Genomic DNA, 22916 nt, shown 5'->3' with positions numbered 1-22916 from the left:
AAGAGGGAAGCTGGTCCCAATTATGGCAAGATATCACACAATTAAAGTTGAACAAAATGTATTCTGATAATTCACCTGTATTTCGGAGAGGCTGTGAAAGCGAAGGGGATCATATTCATATTTGATGTGATTGTCAAATCAGAATAGTGTACTGGAAAGGGGCCCTTGGTGCATTCAAGATGACTGGCATTCCCATAACAAACGACCCCAAGATATTCTTCATTTTAGCCCCCAGAGATTGCAGGAGTAATAATCTAACAAATATAGAAGAATGGTAATCAATGACCAGACGTGCCTTATAGAAAGAATAGTAAAGGCAGTATGGAGGAAAAAACATAGCAGCCTCTACTTTTAATTTATGGTTGCAAAACTTTGGGGATGTCGTCAGACTGTACTAGCTTCTCATTATTAGGCAGACATGGCCGTTTCCTAACTGAAAGGAGGTTGATAATAAGACTTCGTTTCAGAGGACTATAAACTTACATCATTATGCCCATAGAGACTGAATACAACTGCTTGACTGCACCGATGGAATGTTTAGAGAGGGGCACATTCTGAAGTTTAAGCAATAGTGACAAACTGTATAGAGATTGTAACAGGGAGTGGATTTTGTGAGATGTGAATTGAGACGTGGGGGTGTTTTGCAAGAAGGGGATTGCGGGACAAAGAGGGCGAGTTTAGTTTGAGTCTTATTACTGAAATGGTTACAAATCGAAAGGTTGCCTTTTCTAATTAATGTAACAAATTAATTTTTAAATGTGATAATAATTGCAGCACCAGAGTCTCCAATCACACGTCACGTCAATCTTGACCAGATTAAATGGGAACTTGCCCACAGCCAATTGCAACGACCAAAAACCTCAGACTATTTACAACAGCGGTTCACATTCAAACCCGGGGTAAAAGCCATCGTAAGAAGCTGCGCATTCTAACTCCAAACTATCTCGATCATAATATACCGATCATTCTGACAGAAAACAATGGAAGTCATTAAACTAATACAATCCAGACTAGGTACTGCCAATGGGCCTTCTTGAAATACTAAATGGACTTCAAAGAATGGTGAACCTAAGACTCCCTAGTCTTTCAAACACTCACTAGCCCTTGCTCAAACATAGCCTTTGTTCTGCCCACCATGCTTTCCAAAAACCCAACCGTAGTAGCAGTGCCAAGTTTGAAATAGAAATGACACAGTATCTGCCTTCTCTTTTTTATCAAAGTAGTTCTGGAACTCAATCCCATGTTGTATATTCACACAAGAGGACCCCTTACCCTGCAGAAAATATTCAAAGCCTAGCTATTCACCAAAAAGTAACTAAAACTTGCATAGCTCCCTTAATACCACCCGGCCAGAGTCCTTCGATCCTCTGGCTCCAACTCTCTGCAGGTCAAATATTTCTCCAAGCAGAGAGTGGGAGGTAGATAGCTCTCTGCGGCTGGTCCTCCCTCTGGAACGGCCTCTATGCCCCCCTCAGACTTGAGCCGGATCTTAAGTTCCGGAAACTTCTGAAGACTTTCCTTTTCTTCTCCCCGCTCCCCTTCCTGTGCTAACTTTATCTCTGCGACTGGGGCCTGGTCCCTTCAGAGTCATACAGGGGCCAGACCACCCCCTGCCAGTCCCCCCAGCATCCCTTGCCAGCACTGCACTCAGGCTCCCTTTCCCAGACTAGTCCAACCTGGACCACCCTGTCCACCATACTCATTCTACATTCCCCCTCTCTTCCACCGGCACTTGTCTCCTTAGCCCCCACAGCACTTGCCCACCCCCTCTCTTTTGGCACCCTACTCCTGCACTTCCCCTCTACCCCCTCGCCCCCTGCACTTAATACCTTGTCATTTACGGTAGGATTGTCACAAGGCCAATATAACAGTTTTTGTTGCTCTACTTTTGCGATTCCCTTGTCCCCGCACCCCCTCAAAGCCACTCCTGTGGCGCCTGGAAACACTGGTGTATAGGCGCCATACAAATGGCCAATAAAATAAAAAGAATATGAAAAATAAAACAAGCAGGCCAAATCAAACCACGATTGACAAATCTCAACCAACAGAAATGTGTGTGGTGAACGCTCACAACCTTCCTTTGTTAGATAACTCTTATGGTTGAAACACGCCTAATTTGGAATTTAAAGAAGGGTGCAAACCCGCTGGAAAAGGTGCCTCCGTGGAACGGCACACAACGAAAACAGGGGGAAAGGACCAAGGCCGTTAAGCCAACAGTGCGGGCTGCACTCCCAAACACCACTCGTGGTGTATAGATTCAATGTGTTCAAAGCACAAAATAATTAACTTCTGTCAGTTTACTGCAAAAAATGATAGTTTAATACTTGATTTTCGTCATCAATTTAAGTAATTGTACATCTTAGAAAAAGCAGATGTGCAGGGCGAGCTCAAACAATTGGCCAATGCATTTCGGAACACTGTTCCTTCGTCAGGGCCAGCTCATTCACAAACTAATCAGATTCGAGTGCTAAAAATTGAGCAAACGAATCTTGTCAAAGTTACAGCATGGACTTGAATTTCACACCAACACTTCCAAAGTAAATGTGCTTGACTGGCGTTTCTATGCGTGTGCCGGCGTTTTACTTTGCGTGCAGACTCTTGCCTGGAAGAGACATGCAACGCGATTAGCAGTGTGTCAGAGTTACCATTTAACTAAAGACGCAAGGACGCCTTCGAGCATAGTCGCTCATAAGAGAGCCATGCAGCGCGGCACCCGGCGTGTCATTATTTCATCTTATAACAAAGGCTCTAAAGTTGACATGTAGCGCGAGACGCGCCGTGTCAGAGTTCCATTCCATTAGAAGAGTTCAGATGCCTACGAGCACCATAACGCTCAATCTTGCTTCTTACCTGACAGTAGAAAGAAGGCGAGCCATGCGAAGACGCCACTGGGACGCGTTCGCGGTAGCCATAGTGCTAAATGTTGTGTTTGTGTCACGTTGCCAAGCAACACATGGAGCCGCAAGTACTGAGAAACGCCGGCGGCCATGTTGGAAAGGCTGCTGGTGTGTATCCCGAGTATTACATGTCTGATAAGGTGTACACTCTATGTGAGCTCAACCAACAGCCATTCCACCCAAATGCCCATTGGAAACCAATCTGATGAATTGTCAATCCAAAGGCAAACTGTCTTGAACAGTTTACAAGATAAACAAGCATCAAGTCTATGGACCAAAAATACGATCATGCACAAAGAAGAAATCAGAAGACCAAACTTGATCACCAGTACAAAATCAGAGATGGGACCCTTTTGAGTTACTCTCACCAACATGCTACAACCCCACTCGAAAAATTGGACTCCGTCGGGTCAGTACCACTTGCCATTCCCATAAAGATGGAGTGGGAACTGTAAGCATGCTGCATCCTGATGTTCAAGAACAAGACAAAACTGCCCCTGCCAAGTCTTCGCCAAATCAACTCAAACAGTTCTAGCTATCATCAAAATTCCAATGGAGTACTCACAAATCCCAAACACTCTTTGCCAACCCCCTAACACTCTTTGCCAACCCCAATGGTATCCTCACATCTACTCACCTTGGATCCTCGGTTCAGGTGGCCAGGGAAAGGCCATCACTTTTGGAGCCTGATCCTCGGGGGCGGAGATGTGAGGGAGGATCACCGAGGTGGAGTGTTCTTGAGGATTGAAGAGGAGGATGGCCACAGGCGAGACATGGTATCCCCCTTTTGCCGGTGATCAACCATACCCTCCTCCTGCCTGTACAGGCTGTTACCAATCACTTCCCTTAACTTCCCCTCATTCATACCATTATAATACTGGGGCGAGGAAGAGGCGACTAAGAGCGGTACACACCAACATGTAATTTCACCACTCTAGTACTGAGACGAGGAAGAGGCCTGCAGACTGTTGTAAGGGTCAGTCATGTCCAGAAAACTACACCAATTATGGTCAGGCAATTGGGCTGGAGGACACACACCAGTAGCCTGATGAATGGTTGCAGGTGTATAAAAGGTGTGGCCGACAATCAGAGGAGACCAGCAGGAGAGAAGCCAGGCTGAGCGTTTTGGGCCTGAGGGGAGAGAAATCCTGTGGAGAAGGAAGCTGCTGCGGAGGGTCCTGCCTGGAGGCCAGGATGCCGGCAAGTACCCAGGAGAGACTGTGGCGCCGAGGATCGGGTGGGCCGTGAGAGGGTCACAGTGCTAGGAGCCTCCCTGTTCGGGTTCCCACAGCAGGAGCTGCGGGGCGCGCAAAGAATCCAATTGCTGTAAGCTACCGGCAGCATTTGCGAGAGGTGAGCTGAGCTGCCGGCAACCCACAGAAAGAAGACTAGAGTGCGAGACGGGCTTGCAATACCACAAAGAGGTATATGCGTGGCAGGAGAAGAGAAAAGCAGCCGCCCGGAGAAGCCGCCAGGGACCGGTGAGTGCACAAAAGGGAACACTGGGGCGCTCCTGGGGGCTGTTAACGGGGCATAAGTAATTGTCACACTAGCAAAACGTGATGTGCAAGATAAAGTGAACCCAAGGTGAAAGGTTGTAGTGAACAATTCGAACAAGATGTACTGTGAATGAAAAGAATATGAACTGAGAAATATTGAATACCGAACTAAAGGAACGCTTTTGATTAAGCCTTTTAATGGAAGTGTTAGAATGAGAACTCTCCCTATGGCTAATTTCCCTTACCTAGTGAGTGCCTCAGCAGCTTTGCTGGATTTCTGGAGTTTATTTTTTCCACTGGATAAGAGTGTGAGCTTTTCCCCTACTCTTACCTGTGGTTTGCCATGTGTATTTCATCCGTTTTTGTGATTGTGGACTCTGGAGTACATCACTTCAGTAGCCCCACTCTTTTGTGTGTTACACAGCACCTTCCGTGCAGTAACACAGGGTTGTCTTTTAGACTTCCCACCAACTCCATTTCTGGGTCCGACTACTGTCCCCCAGAAAAGGGTAAAGTTGCCATTAACTTTACATAGTCATTTAACCACAGATCCAGTACACCCCATCTTACATGGAGTATTGGAAAGGGTTAATTCTTAGCCCTTTTTATCTGTACCTCTTGGAGCATTGTTTCGCTCCCTTAACATTAAGACTTGGCTGGTGGCAGTGATACCTACCCTAATTGTCATACCGCAATTATATCACATAACGTGGTAGTGTTTTAGGCTATTTTAGTAGCCTCGAACTTTAAACCTGCTAGCCCAAATACTTTTTGTGTCGGCTCCGGTTGGGTTTAATCGCCATTTCTTTTTGTTAACATCCTTCTTGGGTCTTTCTTTGCACGGCAAACCAGGTTTGCCTCCTTTGGTCGCCGACCTTTGGCGGGCTTCTGACCAGAAGCCCTCCTTTGGTGTCTAGGTGGGCTGAATGTGAGGGAGGGGTGTACTCACCCCCTGCACAGGGTCTCCTTGGAGACCCAATTCGCAGTTTGTGTTGATTGGCTGAGGTGGTTGTCCGGGCTGGACAACCCCCCTGCCGAGTGATTGACAGCCAGGCTGTGTGAATGGGGGATTTTGGCATAAAAGGCAGGACTCTTGGGCTACAAGGCAGAGTCGCCACTAGAACTGCAAGGAACCAAAGGGAAGCGGAGAAGAAGATGGCTGCTGCAACCCGAGTCCCGGTGAAGCCCTGCTGCAGTACTGAGCCATTTACCCCTTCAGCGACTAAGAAGATCCAGTCTGGAGTCTTCTTCCCTTGAGCCTGGTGGGACCAACCAGCTCGTCTTTTCTTCAGTTAGAGAATCCTCTCCTGGGTCGAAATCACTGCTGTGCTGTAGTGGTCCGGATAGCCATCAGAAGAGCCCTCTTATGATTTAAAGGAGCGCACCTTTTATTCATTGTTTCTTTTTCACTGCTGCTGGCCTCATCCCTGGGTATTGGAGATCGCTCCAGACATCCTCCTTGTCCCCACGACTGAAGCCGCAGGAACCATGAGTCTGCAGGAACTACCAGGAACAACAGCTGTGACATCAGCTTTTCTCCAACGGAATAAGGCACACTTGGTCATTCTCTCCGTCTGACCAGCAGGAATCGGGGTGAACCCTTTTCCTCCACGAAGATTTGTTCTTTCTTCCCTCCCTCTTATAACCTTTCCTTCCTTATGACAATCTTTACGAACTCTTGGCATCTCGAATCTCGAACTGTTCAACGTGCGATCCTCGGCAACTGAGCATCTGCTCCATTGACACTGGCGCAGGCCTATTGACTTTAATCTGTATCTTTGAATAAGTCCTCGAGTCCCCTTGCCTTCAAAAAGTATTGCCTATGATTTTTATTCACTTTTCCCTTGTTTGAAATTCTAAAGTACAAAGTCTGTTTTAACTTCATGAGCATTTATATTCGCGTGTACGCGTTAGTATCGCAACACTGGTCTGTCAAATCCTAATGTACTTACCTTGAATTTGCTGGAACAAGTGGAATTGGTTGTGTGTAGTGTATTTTACGTGTGGTTTCGAATTTATGGAAGTGTAGTGTTTTATAACAGATGGTTTAAAATCAATGTACTTATATTTTTTACCTGAAACCTTGAGTCAGTGTTTGCCTGAGTCACAGTAATTGTGGTCCTTTGTGTAATCTCTACTACTGCTTATTTACTCTTGAGATAAGTCTGGCTGCTCCGGTACTGCTACCACTTTAAAAGTGTAGTACAGGCTCGTACCAAAGGTGAACTTGTATTACCACTTGTAGTCTTAATTGTGTGTAGTGGTCCCTAAGGGCCCTGCACAGGATTCTGCCTAACAGGAAGGCAAGCTTGTGTGAAGTGCACAGAATATATATTGGAAAGCAAAGAACGAATCACATGAAATACGAGTAATGAATATCACAAAAGAGTGTGAAAGTAATGTGGTGAAGGTAAGAGCACCACAGAGTGAACTGTATGAAAGAACACATTGTGGCAAAGTCAAGAGACATGCCCAAGATACCGAGCCAAGACTCGGAGCTCCTAGAATCCCCTATATACAAACAAGAAGTCCAAGACGCAATAAAGAGGAAACTATAGGCAAATCCCCAGGTGAAGACGGCTACACAGCCGGATTCTACGAATCCTTTAGTATGCAACTAACATCATTCATGGCAGAACTTTTTAATGAAATACTAGAGACAGGGAAAGCCCCAGATTCCTTTACTTGTGCATTGATCACATTGATTCCCAAAGAAGGGAGAGACCCTAAAAAGTGTGGATCATATCATCCCATCTCCCTACTTAATCTCGATGCGAAAATCTACACGAGAGTCCTGGCCGCTAGGTTAGAGGCATTAATGCCACAAATCATACACCCAGATTAGGTTGAATTCATATTGGGGAGACAGAGAGCAGATACAATGCACAAAACACTTCACCTCATACATACATCTCAGACCACGCTTAATGACCCAGCCCTCCTCTCGATTGACGCAGAGAAAGCATTCGATAGAGTAGAGTGGGGATTCCTGATGGCAGTTCTATGTAAGATAGGCGTAGGCCCTAGGTTTAGAAGGGGAATACACACAGTATACATGACTCCCGAGACATCCATATTTGTGAATGGCGAGTATTCCAGATGGTTCAAACTAGAACGTGGAACCCGGCAAGGGTGCCCCCTCTCTGCGATCCTTTTCGCACTCTCCCAAGAACCCCTGGCATTGACAATGAGGGCTGACTCCCTTGGTAGAAGGTATTCGCCTGGGAACAATGGAACACAAAGTAGCTCTTTACGCGGATGATCACATTACCAACCCCATGGCATTAATTCCCCAAGCCCTCTCCCTGCTAGAAAAATATGGTCAACTCTCGGGGTTCAAAGTAAATAAAACGAAATCCACACTCTTTCCCCTGCCGGGATAGAAAGAAGAAAATGAAACCAAGTTCTCCCCACTGGCCCTTAGGATCGAGCACTTTAAACTGAAATACCTCGGTATACAGGTTACCAAAGACTTGGCGGATCTATATGAAGCCAACTTTCTCCCACTCCTTGAACGATTCCTTGCTGACCTAGCTAGATGGATATCTTGGCTTGGAAGACTCAATGCTGTTAAAATGGTATGCCTCCCCCGGTTCTTGTACCCCTTCCAAATGTTACCCATTAAGATGCCAAACAATTTCTTCTCTGAGACCAAAAATACCATTGTGAAATTCCTCTGGCAGGGGAAGAAGGTGAGAATCTCAAACGACACCCTGACACTCCCCAAAGATAAGGGCGGGGTAGGTCTTCCTGACCCTAAAAAAATACTATGAAGCGGCCCAGCTGCGAATCCTCCACCTACGCAACTACAAAGACACCCAATGAGTCCACATGGACAACCACTACCTATCCCCAGCTACGGTCTCGGAATGGCTCTGGGTCCCCCAGGAAAAACTTCTGAACACACTCAAAGGACACCCAATACTGAGTACCATATGGGACATCTGGAGGAAGGGTAAAGATATGCACAAAATCACCACATGGCCATCCCCTCTGAGCCACTTATGGTCCCCTGGGATGAATGATCACATCCCTAATGTAGAAAGATACCAAACATGGTACAACTCTGGTCTAGAAAGGGTGGGGCAGCTACAGAAAAAGGACTACTTTATTCCTCTCCCAGAACTGACTGAGGCTCTGGGAATTGGACCACTGTCCACCTTCCAATATATTCAGATAAAAAGCATCTTAACTAAGCCATTGTGGAAGACCAAGTTGAACAGAGACCTCACCCCCTTTGAAAAGATATTGGACGCTAAGACAGAAACAAAGGGTCAAATATCAATAATGTATAAGGAACTAATAGAAGCAGGGAAGGGGACCGCAAAACCGTTGAGGGGTAGATGGGAGAGAGATCTGGCCGCACAGATTAGACCGGACCTATAGGGAACTATATGCACAGCCGCAACACAAATATCCATTTTGAATCAATACAAGTTACATGCAAGCAAACTCTTACATAGGTGGCGATATGACCCCCTCAGGCTTTCTAAAATGTAACGGCAAACCCAAGATGTTGGAGGGAATGTGGGGAAAATGCTGATTATTGGCATATGTGGTGGGGCTGCACCTGAATAAGGGTGTTTTGGGACGAGGTCCTGGGTAGGATCAAAGTGTTACTCACCACTCCGAATAGGCCAAAGATGTGGAGAAAACGACCTTGGAGGTGTTGGTAGTATAGAATTCCGAATTCAGCCTTCCATCCCAGCTCCCCTGAGTACAAGACTCAGGCTTCCTCAAAGAGGGGCTCTTTTCCACAATGTACCTCTCTGCTGTTTCAGTTAGAACAGACAAAGGTGTCAATTGAGTCAAAGAGCGGGGGGGAACACACAGCGCCAATACAGCGCGTTTCCCCGGGATAATCTACGAAGAATAACACAAATGAGTGGAATTGAAATAAATCAGTATCGGTTCCCACTTTAGCTATAGAATTGATAACAACTGACCTGAGTAAAGATAAATGGAGTAAGAGGAGTCCAGGATTCTGAAGACAAAGACAGGGGAAAATAACAAACAGGGAAGTTAGTATAGGTAAGTAACCCCGAACGGCACGAGGGACGCACTAGTGCCGGGTTGGTGCAGTTCAGGAGAGCGTTCATGTGCACTAAAGAGCAATCTCACAGGAAAGTCACTCAATGTCCCAGAATCCAACAGAAGACAATGGCCATGGAAGACAATAGATATGTACCTGAGTACACAAGTATAGTTGAGTAGCTGTTGAGATGATCCGGATGTAGACAGCAAATTGATGTGCAGAGCGGCAACCAGGGAAGAACCGCAAGACACAGAAGAGAGTCGATCCAGTAGTGTTCCGAGTCCAACAACCAGACGATCACGACAAGAATAAGGGAGGAGACGAAGCAATCCATAATTCAGGCAAAAGGTCAAAATCAGGAGTTCAGATAAGGATTTGTGTAGGGAGACACGAAGAGGAAACGGATGAAACCGCGTGTAGCTGGTAACGCTAATTAGCAGCAACGAGCCCCTTGGAAGACGGTGGTTTTATAGTCGTAAGAGGGGCGTGGCTTGCTGTACGTCTTCCACGTACAAGACGTGTCAGGTGACCTGGAGTGCGTCGACGTTTGTACAGACGCCATGGTAGCTTGTACCTGGACCATAGAGGAGCCTGTAAAGAAGTTGTATTCTGCAAGGATGCCGGCGGGGAAATCTGAAGTATAACAGCATCCTCCCCCAAAGACACCGGCAACCCCCTCGCGGAATGGAAGCTCCTCAGAAGAACCGGACAATGCAAATTGGAGAGTGGCTCCCAAGTACGGTCCTCAGGCCCATATCCCTTCCAATCCAGAGGTAGAACAACGTACCCCTAGACACCCTGCAGTCCAGGATACGCGAGACCTCATATTCCTCCTCACCATCCACCAAGATCGGCGAAGGACGAGTAGGCAGACAGGTCCCAGGGATGAAAGGCTTGATCAAGGAGACGTGAAAGACTGGATGTATGCGGCATGATCGCGGCAGAGAAAGCTTAACTGCCACAGGATTGATGACATCAGTAATGACATATGGTCCCACAAATTTGGGCAGAAGCGAGCGTTTACCTGCAATTCGCAAATTGCGGGACGATAACTACACCTTCATGCCACTGCGATAGACTGGAGCAGGTGATCGATGCACATCGGCATACTTCTTGGCACGATCTTGAGCTCGGAGTAAATGGCAGCGTACATCCCGATGAATCTTATCGATATCTCTGATGCAATCCTTTGCTGCAGGATTAATGGCCGGTAATACCGGATTAAGTGGAAGTGCCCTAGGATGACCACCATACAGGGCAAAAAAGGGAGAAACTCCAGTTGATGTATGCATAGAGTTATTATATGCAAATTCTGCATAAGGTAAAGAAGTAAACCAAGACTGTTGGTACTGAAGGCATAAACAGCGTAGATACTGTTCGATGGTAGCATTAGTTCTCTCAGTCTGCCCATCCGTTTGAGGATGGCAAGCCGAGGAATACCTGTCCTCAATACCCAAAAAAGCTGTAAGAGCCTTCCAAAATCGTGACGTAAATTGCGTGCCACGATCGGAAACAATAATCGAGGGTAAACCAAAGAAACGAAACACATTCGTCAAGAACAGTTTCGCCAATTCTGGAGCTGCAGGCAAACCAGAACAAGGTATGAACAATGCGTATTTAGTGAAGTAATCAACGATTACCCAAATAGTGTCATAGCCCTGAACGTCAGGAAGTGCCACAATGAAATCCATAGACAGCATCTGCCAAGGTTTGTACGGCACAAACACGGCAGGAAGAGGTTGTAACAATCCAACTGGTTTGGCTCTAGAAGTTTTACACTGAGTGCATATGGAACAAGTCAAAATGTAATCCTTTACATCACGAACCATAGAAGGCCACCAAGCCCAACGCCGTAAGGCTTCAAGAGTTTTTTGACTTCCTGGATGTGCAGCAATCAAGGAATCGTGAGACCACTGAAGAGCTAAATCTCTAGCTTGACCTGAGGGTATATAGACGCGCCCTTGAATGAATGGCATACCCTGAATGATTTCCAGATTGAGGTCAATGATCTCTTTTGGATGTTTTGAAACCCAATCAAGGATTATTGAACGCAAAGAGGGCTGAACCGAACAACCACAAACAACCTCATTTGGTAAAAGAGGAAGAGCTTCGATCTGTTGAGACTGACCATCCGCATGTAAGCGCGAGAGAGTATCAGCCGGAAATTGAGCTTTAGCAGGACGGTATGTAATAACAAATTGGTATTGTGAAAAGAATAAATGCCACCGCGCCTGTCTAGCCATAAGACATTTCATAGATTTGAAGGCTAACAGACTGCGGTGATCAGAGTATACAGTTACAAGGTGTTTGGCCCCCAAAAGATGATGCCTCCATTCCAAGAATGCATCTCTGATGGCTAAAAGTTTGCGTTCTGTGCTGGAATAATTATTTTCGTAAGCTGTCAATTTACGAGAGAAATAGGCAACAGGATGAATCTCTCCCGAATGCGGACAGGTTTGAGACAATACCGCCCCAATGGCATAACCTGAAGCATCAGCTTCGACAAAAAAAGGAAGCTCGGGATCAGGATGTTTGAGGATAGGAGCGGAAGTGAAGGCTGATTTTAATTGATCAAAGGCTCTCTGAGCTTCTGACGACCATACAAATGGTACTTTGACACTTGTCAGAGAGGTAAAGTGGTGCAGATATTTCAGAAAACCCATTGATGAAGCATCTATAAAAGTTTGCAAATCCCAGGAATGATTGTAATGATTTGACTGAATTGGGCACAGGGCATTCCAGGATCGCACTAATTTTGGATTGACTCATGCGCACACCATTGTTAGTAAGGTCATATCCCAGAAATTCCACCTCTGAGGCATGAAATATGCACTTTTCGGCTTTAACGAACAATCTATGTTCTCTCAGACGTTGGAGTACTGTCTTGACATGTTTTTCGTGGTCTTCCTGGTTTTGAGAGTAAATCAAAATGTCATCCAGGTAGACAACAACAAATTGATCAAGAATGTCGTAAAACAGATCGTTCATGAAAGCTTGAAAGGTGGCCGGGGCATTACATAACCCAAAAGGCATGACAAGATATTCAAATAGACCGTAACGTGTTTTAAATGCGGTCTTCCATTCGTCCCCTTCTCTCATGCAGATGAGACTGTAAGCTCCTCTGAGATCAAGCTTAGTGAATATTTTGGAAGAACCCAATTGATCAAGAAGGACAGAAATCAGAGGAAGAGGATACTGGTTTTTAATAGTTGCTGCATTCAAAGCACGATAATCTATACAAGGACGTAGATCCCCTTCCTTCTTAGGGACAAAGAAAAGTGGTGATGAAATAGGTGATTTGGAAGAACGAATAAATCCCATGGACAAAGCCTTGTCTATGTAATCTTTAAGAACTTCGTCTTCTTTGAGAGTGAGGGAGTACACTCTGCCGGATGGTATTTTTACTCCCGGAATTAGGTCTATTGGACAATCATAAGCTCTATGTGGGGATAGAGTCTCCACCATCCCTTTGTCAAAAACATCTGTATATTGCGAAGGTATCACAGAGGATACATTTTTAGAGACAGCTCCGATATGCATAGTAGGTGAAAATAGCGCCCTGACTGGACTATCATGGGTAATACCGAGTAATGTAGTACATCGAGTATTGCACATATTGGAAGGGAACTGAATCTGAGATGTCGACCAGTCGATGGCAGGATTATGAAGTTTCAACCATGGAATGCCCAGAATGACTTTGTAAGCTGGTGCTTTAATGACATCAAATGATATGTCTTCAGTATGGCCTTCATCAGTACTCATATGGAGTGGAACTGTTTGGTGAGTTACCATTCCTGAGACAAGAAGTGAACCATCCACTGCATTCACTGTTTTTCAGGGATAGTTTTGCGAACTAATGGTATTCTTGACATGGTGGCAAAACATTGATCAACATATTTACCTGTTGCACCTGAATCGATCACAGCTGTAGTCTGGAATGAAGCACCATGATCTAAAGAAAATGTAACAGGTAGGCGAACTAAATGACTCGGATTCTGTACTGTAGAGTCCAAGGGTGAGTTTCCCGACATAGGGACTCTGTCTACTGTCGGGATTTGGCGTTTCCCGCCTTTCTTTTAGGTTTTTTGGTACACTCAGGTAACAAGTGATCAGAGGCCCAACAATACATGCAGAGATTGTGTGATTGACGATATTCTCGTTGAGCAGGGGTAAGCGGTCCTCTAACCACCCCAATCTGCATAGGTTCAGGCGCAGGAGATGACGAAGATGAGGCCTCTGCTGCAACCGAGCTGAACAATGCTGTTTTCTTTTCGCCGCGTCTTCCAGACTTACGAGCATCAATCTGAAGGACTAAGTCTAGCAGTTCCCCGAATGCCGCGGGAACTACAGGAACAGTGAAGAGGATGTCCTTTAGTTCATCTGAGAGGCCTTGATAGAAGACAGCTGTCTTCTTTTCTTCAGGCCAGTCAGTCTCTGCTGCCAACTGATTGAATCGTGCCAAATAAACCAATAAAGAATTGTTCCCTTGTCGATGTTTTAAGAGTTCCAGATCAGTAGCTTGAGTAGTATAACGTGTTTCAAATACTTTACGCATCATAGCAAGAAGGGCATCACAATTGTAAAGAACATGACTATTAGATTCCAACAACGGGTTAGCCCATGCGGCTGCAGTGCCTCCCAAATGAGACAAAACAAAAGCCGCTTTGGTTGTAGATGTGGGAAATGAGGCGGGGCGACACAGAAAATGCAATTTGCATTGATTGATGAAGGTTCGGTATTGTTTAGGGTCGCCTAGGAAGCGTTCAGGAGGAGCTAGCGGGAACTGGGTTGTAAGCATGATCGGATTTGATTCCTGCTGTGGAGGTGGAAACCCTGAACCGGATGCTGTAGCTCCGGCACAAGCCATCTGTGACGCTGGTGTGGTAACCAAAGACTGAATGGCGTCCATGCGTTGGCGCAGTGCTTCTTGTGCATTGGTTAAGTCGGTACGTAGATCCGTGACCATTTGCACGATTTGATTCAAAGCATCACTGGCCTCTGTGGACATTTTAAGGCTGCTAATTCTGTTACTCACCACTCCGAATAGGCCGAAGATGTGGAGAAAATGACCTTGGAGGTGTTGGTAGTATAGAATTCCGAATTCAGCCTTCCATCCCAGCTCCCCTGAGTACAAGACTCAGGCTTCCTCAAAGAGGGGCTCTTTTCCACAATGTACCGCTCTGCTGTTTCAGTTAGAACAGACAGAGGTGTCAATTGAGTAAAAGAGCGGGGAGAACACACACCGCCAATACCAATTCTGCAAAAAGAATACCAAGATATTAGACCGTGTTGATATTATACAAGTGATTAGAACAGTTGAAATGATTGGACAACTACCTATATGGATATTGGAGTGGAGTTGTGTTTCCCTGGGATAATCTACAAAGAATAACACAAATGAGTGGAACTGAACTAAATCAGTATCGGTTCCCACTTTAGCTATAGAATTGATAACAACTGACCTGAGTAAAGATAAATGGAGTAAGAGGAGTCCAGGATTCTGAAGACAAAGACAGGGGAAAATAACAAACAGGGAAGTTAGTATAGGTAAGTAACCCCGAACGGCACGAGGGACGCACTAGTGCCGGGTTGGTGCAGTTCAGGAGAGCGTTCATATGCACTAAAGAGCAATCTCACAGGAAAGTCACTGAATGTCCCAGAATCCAACAGAAGACAATGTCCATGGAAGACAATAGATATGTACCTGAGTACACGAGTATAGTTGAGTAGCTGTGAGATGATCTGGATGTAGACAGCAAATTGATGTGCAGAGCGGCAACCAGGGAAGAACCGCAAGACACAGAAGAGAGTCGTATCCAGTAGCGTTCCGAGTCCAGCAACCAGACGATCACGACAAGAATAAGGGAGGAGACGAAGCAATCCAAAATTCAGGCAAAAGGTCAAAACCAGGAGTTCAGATAAGGATTCGTGTAGGGAGACACGAAGAGGAAACGGATGAAACCGAGTGTAGCTGGTAACGCTAATTAGCAGCAACGAGCCCCTTGGAAGACGGTGGTTTTATAGTCGTAAGAGGGGCGTGGCTTGCTGTAAGTCTTCCACGTACAAGACGTGTCAGGTGACCTGGAGTGCATCGACGTTTGTACAGACGCCATGGTCGCTTGTGCCTGGACCATAGAGGAGCCTGTAAAGAAGTTGCATTCTGCAAGGATGCCGGCGGGGAAGTCTGAAGTGTAACAAAAGGACATAGATGGCATTTCCAGAGTGGCAGACCCTTGCCTCATATTGTTTGGTCTGAAGAAAGAGGACGACGATTGGAACAGGGTCAGAGGTTTGGTATCTCAGCTACTATTAACCGGTCGAGCCACACTAGTAACGAAATGGAAATCCAAACCAATCGCCAGCAAAAATGAATGGATCAATGTCCCCTCTAACATATGCGTATTGGAACAAATAACGGCATCACTACATGGAAGATCAGCACAATGCGAGGCACTATGGATGGACTTCACAAACAAGCACCTTTCAAGTGAACCAAAGTCCCAAGCTGACTAGATGCCTACGAATGCAAAGCAAACGGAGTGCTTTAATGGACAATATATCATGACCAAAAGACACTCACCCTACTGTAAATCCCTAAACCTAAAAAATACCCAAAATCGATGACCCTCTATTGACACATACTGTAAAGACCCAGTAAATGCTTGCTCGACCCACGTGGGGGCGAGGGAGGGCTGGGAGGAGGGGAAAAAGGGAAGTCATGTTGTAATACAGTAGCTGAGGGGCAGAAATGTGTAAAAGATGTATGCAAATGATAGTACTGGAATGTCTGACCTTGCTCTGTACTCCTAAGTTCGTAATGTTTCCTATGTAATGTGATGTAATGTAATGTAATGAACAAAACTCAATGAAACCAAATTAACAACAACAACAAAAAAAAGATCAGCTAAAAAATGTCATCATGTGAAAGATCGAGTTCATTTCATATCGTAAAGTGCTTATGGAAAATGCTCAGCAAGAGCTATTGTACAAACATTTGCCCCAACATGAGATCCCTTTAAGGGAAGTAGTTGCGTGCACACAGTTTTTCCACATCCCCAGACATGGTCAGAGGTCGTTTTTTAACCATCCATAATGCAGCACATTATTCAAACAAATGTGTGCCTGTCCATGGCCGAGATTACAGCTGGAAGTAACTGTTCTTTACAAAGGAAAAATCAGAAATAATCCACAATTGCATCTCTGCTTAATGGACTAATTGTAGTTTATACATAATGATTTTAAATTCCTGCAAAATAACTGACCGTTTGTTTGCCCCCTCAATTGTCTACACCTTTTTGTTGATATTTACCAGCTCCAAATCTTTTCTTTCAGTACGTACATGATTAGAGAATCCACAAGTATGTTAGTTGCAAAGGAGTTCACCCTTCTGAACTCAATGCATTTTGGAAGGATGAAAGATCTACATTTAGCATCAGAGCTCAGGATCCTTTCTAGCCGTTGCAGAATTGTTTGAGGTGTTAATGTATGAGTAGGAAAATGTTCAATGGCTAGGGGTACAGATACAGAGTATAAGGAGATGGGGGGTGGGCTGCACCCCTTGAGGGTGCGGGGGGGGGGGAATTCACTTACATCAGCGAGAGCAACCTAAGGGTTCTAACAGGGATTTTCGCCCCCTTTGTGGGCGATCACCAGTCAGTGGGAAACGAGCTGAGGGGGATTGCAGTACAAGTATCGGAGGGGGAAATCTTGTTGCCCATTAGAGAGATCATCAGCAACAATGGGTTTATACAAAGGGACCATTTGATAATTATCAGAAACATAGGAAGGCTGCAGTTCTTTGCATAGGCAGACTAAAATGCAAGATGCTATATTTACATCCATAACTGGCAACTGACCACCCACGCCACCCAGCCCCCATGTCATGCGTGAGGACTTCAGCTAACCCTGGATCTGCATTGAAATTATGGGCCTACAAGTCCTACCATGCAATGTGCAAAACCAACAGTGACTGAAGAGGCCATTGAAAACACTTGGCAGCTATGCATATCGGTTTACATTTCATCTGCCTACATCATTCATGACATCCTAATAGCCACAAAAACAAAACATAGCTTCCACTAACAGATCTTTAGCCACAAAACCATTTTGAGATTATATGTCCAACAGTAGCAGTCAGCAAGTGTTGCTCAACAGACACTTATAGAAGGAGGCATTTTTGCAACCTACCTTTTCCTGACGTTACATCAAACACTGCACCCTTCACTGCCATGTAAATAGGTTGGCCTTCCTGCAAATCAAAAAACACAGTCATTACTCCTTAAATCTGCTATTTATGTAACTATACCTTTTGTGCTGTGCAGAATCACCACTGTATTTGTTACAAAGTGCCAATCCCTTATCCAAGGTGAATCGTGCCCCTGCCAGGAGTAACCAGACCTTAGTCTGCTGGGAAGAAGAGCATGAGCAAGGGTGAAGTGAGAGGGAGGGAATCCGGAAAAGGGGTTTGCAGGCCCCCGTTGACGGGACTAAGTGCTTGTATTAGTATGGATTCATGTTTGTCTCATATATATGGCCCACTTTCTTTAACGTAAGGCGAGATGTATTCGAGGCACGGTGATTAGCAAGAGTGGAGGGGGAACAGTGGGAAGGATGCCTTCCCGTCCAGCAGGACTCCATGTTAATGTAACCAATTATAGTTTAACTACATGGTGCTGCCCCAGGCGCAGGCGGCATCGCTATTTTGCATAGATTTTAGTACTCCAGGTAGAAGGGAAGGCTTGACGGTAAATGCAGTAGGCCCAAATCCATAAGGCCACAGAAATCCATGAGGCTCCCATGAGGACAGACAGTTCGCACCCCCACCCGCCACACCGTCTATTCATTGTTCCAAAAGTGTTGCAAAGATGCGTTTTTCACCCAAGAGGAATGTGCCCTACAAGGCTGCGATCAGAGACCAGCACCTGGTGTGCATGTCATCTCAAACTGGCCCAAGCATGACTCAGCCCATTCCCGGGTGACCACAAGTTATAACCCATATACCGGACTAAACCCCAAGATCCCCGAATTCCATGGCACCAGGTGCCCTTTGACCACCAACCCCAAAGTAACAAGTTCTGAAATGTTCAAAGAGGTTGGACAGGGCATATCATTGACGTGACAATCGTGTGATTCGTATTGCGAGGTGCTGGGAGGGATACATTATAGTTCAAAATGAGGATGGAGACCTTGGTGCTGGATGGCGTGGAGGGAGTGAGTGAAATGTGTGTGTGTAGGTTAGACTGTCCCAGAACCTCCTGGGTGTCCGGCTTAAGACCTCCCAAGTGCAGAGTATGAGTGATTAAAAAAGCTGTATACTAGGAGAATATTTTATTTGTTTTCTGACCTTCGACGTGAGAAGATGAGCCCAGCACCCACGTGATGGAAGACGAACGGACTGGGCTGGGACCAATAAACTACCATCCCTTATGGATAAAGGTGGTATCTGTATACAGTCCATCCAATCAGTCGCATGGGTTTTTACTGTATTGCATCAGTTATGATGATGTTTTCCTTTATAAGATTCTGCTTGTACTACTATTTGGCAGAATGTTCTTAGCAGCAGGGTTTTTTGCTGTTGCTCTCATCTGCTTGTGAGAATAAACTTGACATCCTTACAAGATGGACTTGGGCCCTTCTTCTCTAACGTTTTGTATTCTCTCGGGTCTGAGCGTTTAGGGGCGTTCCTTCAAGAGTATCCATCTATTATAGGCCTTTCACTTAGCCATGACTCTTGAATTAGAAATATGACATATAAGTTGAACCTGACACTCATTTGGAAACCCAAAATGCTGTTGTATCCCTCTGAGTTCATACAAAGTAGTCTACAATGTCTTTCTTCAAAACCCTGGTCTGTAGATGTGAGGAATGAGGACAACCAGCCCCACCTTCATGTATTGTTTCCAAAAAACACCTGCCTCTGTCCTTCATTCGTAATGGAGCATTTAATGTTTGTATACCCAGACACAAACCCAAAGGATTTAGATTCCTCATCTTCAGCCATAATAGCATTCGAATCCTCTCTTGAGGATTTTTTCAAGTTTTGCATATACTAGGTTTCCTACCAATCTGGAATTAAAGCGAACAGCACTCTTCCCTGGATATGCACGGTCAAGCAAGTGTACAAAAGCAAATGTCAGAGAAAGAAATCGATGTTAAAGTTAAAATTGTCGCAACAATTGACATCATTTTAGTCCTGTTGAGGGGGAACTTTTATTTCACCACTCAAACACGGGTTCGAAAATCATAGGGTGTAGCTGTTCTCGTTTGCCACTATTGACGCACCTTGTATGATTTATTTTGAACTTATCCACAGGCTGATGAAAGTAGAAGCATTCATCACACCCAGACCTCCTTCCAGATCTCACCTAGGTCCAATTGCTGTATCCTCTGGGAGATGTCTGCTTTCATCTAGCATAGTAGATACACAAATAGGATGCAGAGCCTGGGCTCTTTAAGTTGTCACGTCCTTATTTAATTGCTCCGTGGTATCCAGGGCGCTCTCTATATCTGCGTTTGCTGGTTTTTAAAAAAATCTCCCAGTGCCTCCCCTTCTGTTGCTTTTTGCTTTTTTCTTCATTAAACCTCTCGCGAGGGGACGTGAACAGGCCTCGGTTATCGCTTCTGACCTTTCCAACTGGCTGACAATGACAGTATCCTCTGTTGTGGCATGGCACCAGCTCTACACCCTGTTGTGTGTCAGTAATAATAATTATTGCAGAGTCATGAGCCGAGTCCTCTCTCCCAGAAGGCTCCCCTTCGTCTCTGATATTTTTCACACTTAAAGACCTTAAACATTTTCTAGAGCCTCTGTTCTGAGATCGGACGCAGCCGTTAATGTTTTGAGATTTCCAAGTCTTGCACAATGTATTCCTTATCTCGTTGTGCCCAATATCTTCAGCGATAATTGGTCTGGTTCTCTAGCTCTTCTCTCATAGGCTGATCTAAGACCTGGATTCAATTGAGGTAGCTTCATTAACTGTTGTTCTGTTACCTCCAATTGGGTACACAGTTCATTTTCTAATAACAACGCCTTTATTTCTCTAAGAATTGTAGAGTTTTCGCTTACTACTAGCACGACCATGTCATAAAGGTGTGTAAATGATTGTAGCACTATGTTAAGGCTGCTAGGGGATGGTTTGAACTGGTCGTGATGTCATGCAGTGACTGACTCTCTTTGAAAGAGTCCAGATCGACCGCCCACACTTGACGCCTCATAAGAGTCATCATCTTGACTTACATCACTTGTTGATTCTCCTCCCTCTGGAGTAAATAAAGAGTTTAGAAGAAGCACTCAGCCTTGACGAAACAGCGTCTATAGCCTGAATTTCATCTTCAAGTCTAATGCAGAAGTCCGTGTGTGACAAAGTGGCTCTCCTTTCTACTTCCTGTAACACCATACCAGAGATTTAAATACCTTAATCAAAGTCAATTCCGGACCCCTCAATAAGGCAGTCTGGTATAGAATGATTAAATTGGTTCATTTGTAGAACGTGACTATATGATTGTGATGGACCTTGTGTAAAGAATGTTGTGTTCATTCCTTGTTTCGTTGAATGAGCAGTTTTTTTTTTTGTTTCCCGTTTGTGGTTTCCATAGCGTCTCTTTTTCCAAAGGCATTTGCTCCATGCTAAGTAGGTTGTAGCGTTTAGATTTCCCCCCGATTACGTAGGCAACCATTCACTTGAAAGCAACATCCTGTCAAGCAGTAAATAAAACGTTTGAAACTATGGATGAATCTCACCTTCTTATGGTGTGTGTAATCGCGAGGAAATACTTAGTGCTGTCTGTGCATCAATGCAGAACACCAACCCACTGACCGCCGACTGCCAGACACTTAATTTTGCGGTCAGCTTTGCGGATCCCGCAAGGTTTTAAGCTGTAAAGGGTGGCGGGGGGCTTTCACAAGCACACAATGGGGTATTCCAAGGAAAGGCTCCAATTCTCCAGCTCAATCTCAAATGACTGCCGACTGCCAGACACTTGGCCAAAGTACTTTTTATCCCAGCCTCTTTGATTTCTACCGCCCCTTGGCTTCTTTCCCCCCATCCCTGTTACTTTTGACTCTTCCCTCTTTCTCTAGTCGTATTTCTAACACATCCTGCATCTGTCGTTTTCATCTCTACAATATCCACAAAGCTTGCGTCTTCTCTTTCCGTGCTGTCAAACCTCTCATCACATCTTCTCCCGTCTTGATTATTGCTCTGCTCTTCTAATTGGACTTCCTGCCTCAAATCTTGCTTCTCTCCAATCAGTTTACAATGCCTCCATAAGGCTTAAGTTCTTTTTTTTTTTACCCCTTGGAGCATTCATCTCTGCCACCCATGCTTCACATTCTCTCTTCTCTTTCAACTCTTGTGTTCTTCATAATTTTCTTTGGATTGTGTTCAAATGTCTGCATGGGCTAACTCCCTCATATCTTATATCTTTCAGCGCCTATCTCTGTATACTTTCCTCCCAGCTTTGTTCTGAATCTTTACATCTACTCTCAGTTCCTGAACCTCCTTATGCCTCGTCTCGTTTCCGCTCCATCTCTTTCCTTACCCCTAAACTTTGGAACTCTCTCCCTCTATCCACTCTCCTACTCTTCACATCTTTCTAACCCGTTTCAAAACCCATTGACTTTCACAAAATTAACCTTTTCGGTTGTTTTATGTATGGCATTTTCAAGGTGTTTTTACTGGTGGTCTTGACTGATGTACAGCGCTTTGGCACAAGTGCTTTATAAATTACAATGCCAAGAATGCAGATTGTAAGATAAGTATGATACGCGGGACACCTCAGTTCACAGAATAAAGTGCCGATTTGGCCATATTATACTGTTGATGTTGGAAGCCCCTGAGTGGGGCAGGGAAATCTGTGACGTGGTAGTGATTCATTATTAGCATCAAATGAGCCAGTGTGTTTAATATTTGTAATGGAAATCCCCATCTATGGACTTTGGCAATGCTTGCACAGGAGGGTTCTCTGATGGGGTATGCACTGTAGGACTGCTAAAACAGCACTTTAGGAGTATCTCGAGTGCACGGAGTGAAGGCCATCCAACCATCTTTGAATCCAGCCAGTCTATCCCAGTTGTCACAATGGAACCTTATTCCCCAGCAGATGTGCGGATGGAGGTGGTGGTGCAACGCCCCTCACCTGAGGAGGTGGACACTGGATGTTGTCAGATCAAGGCCGTTGACCCGGAGGTGGAGCATCAGGTGACTGCTTGTAAGGAAGTGGAAATAGAGGAAGGACGCAAGTTACAAGGGTGCCCATTGTTGTGGTGAGGGGCAGTAAAGGCTAAACAGAAGTGACATTCAGGATGGGGTCAAACAACAGGGGTAATAGAAGGGCAGGTGTGTTAGAGGGCGAGTTGGGTTGGATCAGGTGGCTGGAAGGATGCTGCCCGTTTGTTGACTTGCAAGTCCAATAAACCTGATTTGTCCATTCTTTATAAGGTTTCTTAGTCATTTCTTTTCTTACTTTCGATAATGCAGTGCTACT

At 45.2% G+C, this 22916-nt stretch overlaps 1 protein-coding gene across 1 annotated transcript in view; it reads right to left on the bottom strand.

Moving 5' to 3' along the window:
* Positions 1–22916, bottom strand: part of NENF (neudesin neurotrophic factor) — a 160125-nt gene that overhangs the window by 111305 nt on the left and 25904 nt on the right. Inside the window, exon 2 of the mRNA XM_069608531.1 lies at positions 17619–17679. Within this exon, the coding sequence (XP_069464632.1) occupies positions 17619–17679 (61 nt within the window). The remainder of the gene's footprint in view (positions 1–17618; positions 17680–22916) is intronic.

Source organism: Ambystoma mexicanum, chromosome 4q (genome assembly GCF_040938575.1).
Source record: "Ambystoma mexicanum isolate Mex_15411 chromosome 4q, UKY_AmexF1_1, whole genome shotgun sequence".
NCBI classification, from domain to species: domain Eukaryota; kingdom Metazoa; phylum Chordata; class Amphibia; order Caudata; family Ambystomatidae; genus Ambystoma; species Ambystoma mexicanum.
The sequence above is the reverse complement of the archived record's forward strand: the minus strand, read 5'-3'. Positions and strand labels throughout refer to the sequence as shown.